The sequence below is a fragment of the Lemur catta genome, chromosome 8, assembly GCF_020740605.2.
Source record: "Lemur catta isolate mLemCat1 chromosome 8, mLemCat1.pri, whole genome shotgun sequence".
Taxonomy (NCBI): domain Eukaryota; kingdom Metazoa; phylum Chordata; class Mammalia; order Primates; family Lemuridae; genus Lemur; species Lemur catta.
In genome coordinates, this window is record NC_059135.1 from 51,671,424 (window position 1) to 51,681,411 (window position 9,988).

Consider the following 9,988-nt stretch of genomic DNA (forward strand, 5'->3'; position numbering starts at 1 on the left):
AGCTACTCGGGAGGCTGAGGCAGAAGGATCCCAGGAGATCAAAGTTACAGTGAGCTGTGATGAGGCCACTGCACTCCAGCTTGGGTGACAGAGCAAGACCCTGTCTCAAAAAAAGAAAAAAAAAGAAAGCATAGAACATATAAAATAAAAATGCTTTCAACAGGTAACCTATAATGCATAAAGAGTCTCAGGGCAAATGGTAATATAAAAACTTTAAAATATGCTGTCCAGTTGTGCTGTTATCTTATTTAAATTTTTAAACAAGTTGCAATTTTTATATAAACGCTAAAATATAAAACTGATGTGTACTGATTAGACATATTTGAGCAGCATATTTTCTTTATTCCTTAATTTTCTTCCAGTGATGTCCAGGTTTCATATTTTAATCCTCACTTGTTTTTTAAACAGTAAAAAAATACATTTAGTCTGAAATTGGTAAGGTACATAAGTTGTTTCTTCTCCAGAGTGAAGTCACCCTGCTGAGAAATGAAGTGGCACAGCTGAAACAGCTTCTTCTGGCTCATAAAGATTGCCCTGTAACCGCCATGCAGAAGAAATCTGGCTATCATGGTGAGTAATGTTCCATTACCTATAGCCTTAGGCTACATCAGTGAAATACTGCCAGAGTGAATTGAGCTATCATGAAAAAAATGAAGACTGCAGTTCTAATATTTAAGATTAAATATCAGAATTTCTGTAAGGTTATTATGGAGTGGGATGGAAGGGTTTACTTTTTTATAATCTAGAGAGTTTGTTTTCCTATTTCTAGCTTTTTTCTAGGTATTACTATAGACCAACAAAATGGGTTGGCTGATAATTTAAAATATAATGTAAGTATTAATGGTATTTTGTTTGTCTTCTGAGGCTAACGCTTTGTCTTAGATTGACAGAGTGAAATACTTCCTTCCCAGCCTTCATTCAGTAATGATGAGATTTTGTTTTTAATCAGCCATCTTCATTTAACAATATATAGTATCCATTTACACCATTAGATCCTGTTCTTTCTTAAATAATGTCAGCATTGTGCAGTGTTTTTATTGTTGTGAACCTAATATTAAGCTTTCTAGTTAGTCATAAAAATATTAAAACAGAATCTGCTTGCAAGTTTCCACCCAAAATGGTTTCCCCCAAAATCAGAATCTTCTGTTTTCAGTATTTTAGAGGTTAACGGTGCTTTTTCCTTTTTGTAAAGTCCTTTTTTGATAAGATGCACAATGTTAGAACCAGCTGTTACTCTTGAATAAATGGCCAATTTTGTCCATCGTACACAAATTTGTAACAAATAATAGAGTTGGAAATGCATTAGGCAACATTCATAATAGATAACCCACAGCTTTCATTTTTATGATTTAGTGATATTTCAGGATATTTGTAAATGTGAAGATTGTTTCAACCATATGTATCCACTTCATTTTAATTTGCCAGTGTCAGTAATGCAAAAGAAAGAAACGTTTTGTATTGGATGCAAACAGTTCCTCAGGTGCTCACGATAAAACTTAATGGCCACCATCTTTACCTGTAGTCATTGTAAGCAGTTTCATCAGAATGGGCAATATTTTTTAATTTAAAAGATTCAGTAGATTTAGCAACTCTCAATTGCCATATATATTTAGAACACTGATTTTTTTCAGTTTTGAGCATATAAATCTCAGTTATTTGATATCTAGTCATTTTGACAGGATGGTGAAACACATTGTGGAGTAAATTGGAACCATATAGAAATATGTTTGGGATTTATATTAACAATGATTGCTGCAGGGATGAGGCCATTATGGTTCCCATCTGACTTAACAACATAATTTCCTGTAGAAGCTACTGAGTTCAGCATTATGCATATATGATTTTCTTAAGAAAGCTATTTTGAATTTTGATAATTTAAAAGGACATATACAAGTGATTCTATAAAATTAGAAAGAAATTAACCTCTTAAATTGTATTCAATTCAAAATTATCTATAATTTTTAATCTTTGATAATTTACTGAGTAATCTCAATTTGAACTGTTATCCAAGCAATAGGTCCTCAGCAGATGCAAGCCAATTATTCATTTTAATTGATTTGCAAAGATATATTTTTAAGTGTATAGATGTGTAGATTTATGTATTATATACTTAAATAAAACAAAAATCTAGATTCATAAATTTTTTGTCTATTTTGAGCATATAAATCTCAATAATCTGAATATATATTGTGCTAGTTTGTGAGATACAAGAAATGAATAAAGATGTTTTTGTTGTTTAGAACTATTCCTACCTTTGTTCTTGTCTGATCATTTAGATAATCAAACTAAAGTATAGCTCTACCATAAAATTAATTCTCAGCTCTCAGGAGATAATTGGATTTTGTAGGCATTTTCAAGTAATTTCTATTTTAAAATTTAAAAATTTTGAAATAAATCTGACTTCTCTTTTAATAGCCAAGGTAGATAGATTGGCTAAGTGAATATTTATATGTTAGAGAAATTCACAAATTCACATTCTTCAGTCATGTTGTAGCACACAGCAGTTGTTAATGGTGGTAAACTGTAATACTAGCTAAATCTTTCAAAACATTTGTGGGGAAAAAAACTAAGATTTAGTAGAAATTAAGGAATATTACAAAATCTTTCAGGCAAAGGTGACAAGTCAACAGTCCAACAGTCATAGTGTCTGTCCCACCCAGTTTTAAAACTGAAAAAGTCCCACATCCTAGGAAACCACTGAGTGATGGGAAAACTATGACAGTTGGTCACCCTAACAGTTAAATAATATAAAACCTGAATGAAAATAAGAGTACATCTTAATATTTGAGTTCCATTTTTAATATTTGAGTTTAATATTTGAAGAATAAAGCGCAAAAGTGATCCTATCACCATGAATTCATATTCTCTAGATCTGGGCATAATTAATTTTGTATTATAATTGTCTCTGTAACCATAAATGGAAAGGAAAGCTTTTTGGGTCCTAAATGAGGACTAATAATTTAATAATTTTTATTATTAAAAATATATGTGAACATAGGTAGAGAGCTTTTTAGACAATTGAATAGTCAAAACAGCTGGTTTCTTTTAGCTTAAGCAGAACTAAAAGTGGCTCTTTGAGTGCAACATGATTTCCTGTATCTTTCTAGTACTTTTGATTATACCAGTAATTTTCTCCCCTCACCTTCTAGAACTGGACATGGGTGCAGATATATCACATTATAAAGGTATTTTATACATATATAAAATTTATAATTACATAATTATGAGTACCTGATTCTTTGTGCTACCTAAAGATTTGCTTTACCTAATTCTGAAAGTCTGTAGATAAGCACTAGTCCATCATAATTTACTGTTTTGAGTCATTGCTTCCAGTATATATTTATATTTCCTTATACTATTCATCATAAATCACTTCTTTATTTTTGAGAGATAGTATATCTCTAGAACTTAACATTCAGGGAAGAGTCAGCATGTTCTGTTGAAGAGTAGTGGTGAACTAAACAAACAGGGCTTTTTAGTATTCTTTTCATTTAAACTGTCATTGCCAATGTTTTCTTTTCTTTGAACATGTAACTATTGTATTGGCTATTTAACTGAATTACAGATATTTTATAACTTCATTATTGCTTGATCAGAAAGTTATTCTTTCTGTTTTATATAATTTTTAAAGGATTACTAATTTTGATTTTTTTTATTGTATCTTGACGTCAAGTTTTTATCCAGGGATATGGGTTTACATTTATAGCACATTATAAAGAAGATGGGATTCCATCTCATTAATGTATCTTAAAACCTGCTTTTCAAAAGTGCATGGATTTGAGGCAGATGTTTCAAAATTCCATAAGAATTACTGTATTTCAGAAAACCCTCAAAATGGGGAGTTTTTTTGAACTAAAGTTGTTCTTGCTAAGTATCCTCCCCCTCCATCATCTACATGACAAATCGTGGTGGGGGGTGGGAGGTAAGTCCCGCTTCATAAGGTCTGTAGTCTTTTACTAATTGACTTTCAGTATGGGCATCTGGCCATGAGTCAAGCAGGCCAATATCCATTCTCAGATTTGATAGTAAGCCTGCATATTGTCACTTCTGAACACTGAATGAAAATTATTTTTAATGCCAAGTGGAAAAAGCAAAGTATAAAAGAATGCATCCAACATGATACTATTTTTAGAATGTTTAAAAATAAACAAAGCTAAACTGTGTTTAGGGATGCATACCTATATGGTAAAACTACAAAAAATAAAAACAATGGGAATGGTTAAAGAAATATCAGAGTAGTGATTACCTGTGGCGGAGGAGAGGCGCCTCCAGGAAACAGCAGTATTATTGGTAGTGTTCTCTCAAGTTGGGGGCTGGGTTCACAGGTACTCATGTTACTATTGTGCCTCGTAACTTACATATACTGTAAATAATTGCATGTGTTGTCTATATCAAATTTTTCACTAAATGAAATTACTGGATTCTATTCTATTACAATAAAAAAGATATAAGATTTGTTCAGGCCTAAATAGTGCTGGATTTATTTTCATAAATATTTAGAATCCCCCTTCCTGAATATCTTTTCAGTTGCAGTAGTTAGAGTTTTATATGTGTTTTTATTTGGATCCCAATTAATTCATGCAACTATAACAGGTGGTGGCATTTAGATTGTAAATAGCGCTTACTCTCATATGTAAGCATCATTAGAATCAGGTATCGTAATCATCCATGGCTGCAGTAGATGGATAGCCAGAATAAATACAGTTCTGGAGAATGCAGAGGGAATCATTTGAAAATATAATTTGTACGTAAGAATTCATTTTGTTTATGCATGTGGTAATAAATGCTTTTTTATCTTTTAATAAGAATGACATGTAGGCAAACCAGACTGGTTTTGTTAAATGTGTTGCTTGGTAAGTGTTTGATTATATCTGTAAAAGCCTATCTCCCAAACTCTTACCATATTTTCTTTCTTAACACTATTTAGCAAATAGTGAAATAGTGTTAAACAAAAATTTCTTCAGCTCTGTTCTGTGAAGCACTGTGCACCCACATATTTCCATATGTATGGTTGTGTGTGCCTTGCTTTGACCTGTTACAGGTAAAATTGCCTACTTCATGACTTATATTAATATTAATAGCTCCTCAATTCCAGTCTCACTGACTTGTCTACATAATCAGTTTTGTAAAATACCTTTTAACTTTTTACTCTGTATATTGACTGAACCTAATGAGACATTCTTACAGATATTTTATTTAAGAAAATGAATAATTTTTCTTTTTTCCACTCAGCTGCTGATAAAGATGATAGTTCAGAAGATATTTCAGTGCCGAGTAGTCCACATACAGAAGCTATACAGCATAGTTCTGTCAGCACATCCAATGGAGTCAGTTCAACCACCAAGGCAGAAGCCGTAGCCACTTCAGTCCTCACGCAGATGGCGGACCAGAGTACAGAGCCTGCGCTTTCACAGATTGTCATGGCTCCTTCCTCCCAGGCGCAGCCCTCAGGAAGTTGATTAAAAACCTGCAGTACAACAGTTTTAGATACTCATTAGTGACTTCAAAGGGAAATCAAGGAAAGACCAGTTTCCATTTATGAGAAATCTGTGGTTGTAAATTTTTTTTTTACTTGAAATTAAATTTGGCTCTAAAGTTGGTGTAGCAGCAGTTGATGATCAGACTGAACAACAGTTTTTAGTCTCTGGAAAAAGACTGATTTTTCTTTTTTTATAAATATTGTTAGATTTATTAATTTTTCTGTGCTCAATGTGTAAATTGTATTATAATTCATTGTGATTTATTTCATTTCTAATTTGGTGGTGTTTTAATAAATGGGGGTGATACTGAATCTCTCTTCCCACTTCCATTTCTTTTGACCACCCCTTAACCCTCAACTGTGATGGTAATATTATTATCATTTATACCAAAGTTCTGCATAGTCTCTATTGACTTTGTAATGTTAACAAAGTCATAAAGCACTAGGCAAGAGACACAGAAATTTGCTTTTAATCTTTTTGCCTTTTATTTTGCACATTATGCAAAAGGAAGAACGTTAGAGAACACTTTTTTTTAAGTGAGTGAAAATATGGTAAAAGACATACAGTGCTTTTATGCACATTCTTAAACTAAATCAAAGTCATTAATAATAGTCCATTTTCCTTTTTTTTTAAGATTTTAAGTAACATAAATTTTAGAATTTTCAGCATTTCAAAAATGACTTTATTTTCCAAATCTTAAATTCAGTATTTTAAACCTATGTTTTGAGGCTAAAAAAATATGAAATATGATACACAATACAGGGTTATCAGATATCTAATAATTTTTGAAATTAGCTCTTGTTGGTTTGGGGGTTTTTGTTTCTTTTTTTGCAGATTTCAGGTTACAAACTGAGAAGTTTATGCATAATCAAGTACGGTATGGTTGCCAGAAAAGCCTAAAATTACTTAGAAAATTTAAGACTGTTTACCCCCATTGTGTTGTACTTGCGAGCTAACTTGTACTTACTCTTGTGAAAGCACTGTCATCTTTTAGTAGCAAATTTTGATAACGTTTCTCGTGGAAAAAAAATCAGTATCTATCTTTAGAACAATGTAATTATAATGTGGGAAGTGTGTGTGAGAATGAGAGAGAGAGAGAGTATATGTGTGTATGTGTGTATGTCTTCAAATAGTTTATGCCAGCAATCTTTGCTTGAATGTTTAACGATGCCTTCAGTGTGATGCTGGCCAATAGATGATTGCAGTTTAAAATGTCATTACTGTGCAGGCTTGGATAACTAACATTCCATGATGTAGCTTGTTTCTGATGAGATGATTGTAGGTACACTTTTCTCATTATCCAATCATCTGTGGGATACTGAGTTTTCTAATGTGCCATTATCTATTTTTATTCTGCAGTTATGTTCAAAATACAGTACAATATTTTAAAATAGACTAAATTGTTAAAGTAGTAGATGTGCGTAAGAAAACTTTGTAAAATAGTTATGAGTCCTACCCAGTAGCAACTTCTGGCATTCAAGCAGGATTCCATTATGTAAATATCTGTAATGCATTTATAATAAGTTATGTAGTTTGTTCTGCATCCATACTGCACTATTTGCTAAAGTCTCAGTGCCATCTCCTAATGAGACTGACATTTTAAAAGTCTATATGGAATATCCTTGATAATTCAAGGAAATATCCCACCTGCCTAAGTTCCAAACTGGGAAACATTCAAATTATACAAATGACATTTCAGGACTTTTAAGTATGAAGATAATAGGAATTTTATTGTTTGGCTTATTAAAAATGAGAGCAATTTTAGTTGATAATTCTAAAATTGTCTATTTTTAACTGATTTCATAATTTTAAAGTAATCAATTTCTAATCATGATTTTACCATAGTTATGCTAAGGAGTTATCTCAAAGGCACAAAATACGAATTCTGCAAGAAGGCTCTTTTTATTGTTGTTTGGATGGGTTAGGAAAAGCCTCAATTTTTCACTCTTAAGTCCTTCAGTGCATTTTTCTTTCATCTTATTATTTATGCAAGTTAAAGTTCTTTGGTAACAGAATTCTTGCAACTGTAAAATAAACTACATAGATGTAAGAAGTCATGTAAACAGTTAATGAGCTTACCAAGGTTAGCAAAACTTTCATTGTAAATCAATCTGTACTCGGCAAATAAAAATCATTATTAGTTGTATAAACACAAATTCCATTTTGACTTTCAGGATGTCACACTACTTCTGTACCTAGCATTTTCAGTCCTTATATTTGCGATGTTACACAAACTGTACTATTTTCTTTTATGTGCAGTTTGCATGAGTAAACCATCAGAGAATAAATTCTATCTTTAAATTATGTTCATAATTTGCTTGTTCTTACCTGTCTTTCATAAAGTAACATCACCTGATAATTTTTTTTCCTTTAGGGCATTTATTACCCTAAGAAGAAACTGAGATTCTTTCTATTTCTGTGATAAAATTCATTCCTTCTTGAAGACCTTTTAACTGCAGAGTGCTCAGGCTTTGTTCCTCTTCTCTGCATTCACTTTTATGTCCCTGAAATTCATATACAATGAACCTTTAATCAATGTCCTCATCCTAGGACACTTCCTGAATTTTAGCCTTTGGCATATCTCTGTGATCGAGTAATAAAACATCTTAAATATAACATGTCTGACACTGAACTGCTAATCTTCCCTTGCCCTACCCTCAAACATACTCCTCCCACAAACTTTCACAAGTCAATTGATGACAACACAGTTGCATAAGCTAGAACCACCTCACAGCCCACATCTAACCCATCAGGAAATGCTGTTTGCTTTACCTTCAAAATAATCCAGAATGCAACGACATCTCACCATTTACACTGCCTTTACCCTGATTTGTGTCCTCATCATTCTTCACCCAATTAGTAATTGACTTATAATTGTCTCTGCTTTCACCCCTCCCCACCACAGCTCATCCTCAGTAGAGCAGCCTGAGTGATACTTTTAAACATAATTCAGGTGATAGCACTCCTCTGCTCAGAATCCTGCAGTGGCTCCCCCATTTCACTCAGTAAGAGCTCAAGTCCCTAGAACAGCCCACAAAGCCCTAAAGAGTCTGTTTCTCCATCCCATTCTCTCTCTGACCTCATCTACCACGTTTTACCAGTGAATGTTTTGAGTGGTACCAGGTGCCATACATGCTCTAGACACTTGAAATGCCCCAATGGCCCAAACCAAAACTCTTGGCCTTCCTGGAGCTTATATTCTAAAGAGGGTGGAGGGAGGCGTTGGGAAACACAATCAATAAATAAGTAAATTGTATGTTAGGAGTGCTAAGTGAAGAAATAGACTTATACCAGTTTTGCTGCAGAACATGTGGAGTGACATTTTAGTCATACCTGTCAGATTGAACCAATCTGAGAAGATGAAAAGAATTGCATAGCTAGTGTTCATGAACACATTCTGCCAATGTGCCTAAGGTAGATCATGTGATGTTTAATAAAAGGTTTCATGAAGACAAGCTGATGTATTTCTGTAACAAATAAGTTTTGACATGAGTGATGTATTAAAAGATCAAACGCATGTTTGCTTTGTCTTATTTCACAGGACAGGAAAGATAATATCTTGTCTGGTGTGTACTTACTGTTTTATGTAGTTTTGCTAATTCAACATCTGAAACTGTAGGATTTGATGCCTGACAATTTTTTTGTGAGGATGTAGTTATGGGCGAATCCTATTTACTCCCTAGACTTCATCTTGATTGAAGACACATGCACAAACACAAAATATCTACAGAACACAGAGTTATCAAAGCAATTAGTTCTACAATAATGACACTTAGAAGGATTAGTTTTCAAATCTGACATTTCTAGATTATCTTGACCGCAGAAGAGTTACTTTTGCAGCAATTAAAGTTATACCATTTTGTGTCCGTTGTAAGGAAAAAATTATTTTTTAAAACTTCTAATAAATACAAATAAGCTTTTTCTGTAATTCTCCCATATGATTTTTTTTTAAGTGTAGTTCTTTCCAGATTATTAGTTACTACATACGGAGACTTAGGTGTTCATAGAGTTAACAATCTGGCGTTAAGATCCTAGAGAGCTAGCATCCTTCTGTGTGAATAAAAAACTCATGAAATGTACAATAAAGGCCTATCTGAAGGAATAAATAGTCCTGCAATTTAAATAAATGGTGAGTTGCAAATTACATATATTGCCATAAAAAAAAGGGCAGTGAAAATATTTCCAAAATTAAAGGACTTACTCTGAAATACTAATGGCCATGTGACATTGCAATCTACAATGAAAGAAAAAACATGCATAGTTTTATTGTAGTAGTCCCAATGCACTAAATCAAGGGTTAACTGTAAAATAAATTATCAAATATGGCACAGCAATCAAGCTAGAAGGGTTCTGTTACTCATTGATGGGCCATGGCTTGTGTCTTTTTTCCTCAAATGTACATAGAAGTTCTTACAGTGACTCCAAGAAGAGAAGTTGTTGACCTCATTTCCATCAGCGTCATTAGTACACTCTTGTCATGGTCATGATACCTTCCCGTGCCTCTTTAT

General features: G+C 32.9%; 1 protein-coding gene across 5 annotated transcripts in view; it reads left to right on the top strand.

Moving 5' to 3' along the window:
• Positions 1 to 7,784, top strand: part of ATF2 (activating transcription factor 2) — an 85,147-nt gene extending 77,363 nt beyond the window's left edge. For 4 of the 5 annotated variants that reach the window (XM_045558930.1, XM_045558927.1, XM_045558928.1 and 1 more), the window contains 3 exons: positions 465 to 570; positions 3,150 to 3,185; positions 5,233 to 7,784. In XM_045558930.1, coding sequence (XP_045414886.1) covers positions 465 to 570; positions 3,150 to 3,185; positions 5,233 to 5,459 — 369 coding nt within the window. In that variant the 3' untranslated portion in view covers positions 5,460 to 7,784. The remainder of the gene's footprint in view (positions 1 to 464; positions 571 to 3,149; positions 3,186 to 5,232) is intronic. The other variant, XM_045558929.1, reaches the window with a different exon arrangement.
• The last annotated feature ends 2,204 nt before the right edge of the window (positions 7,785 to 9,988 follow it).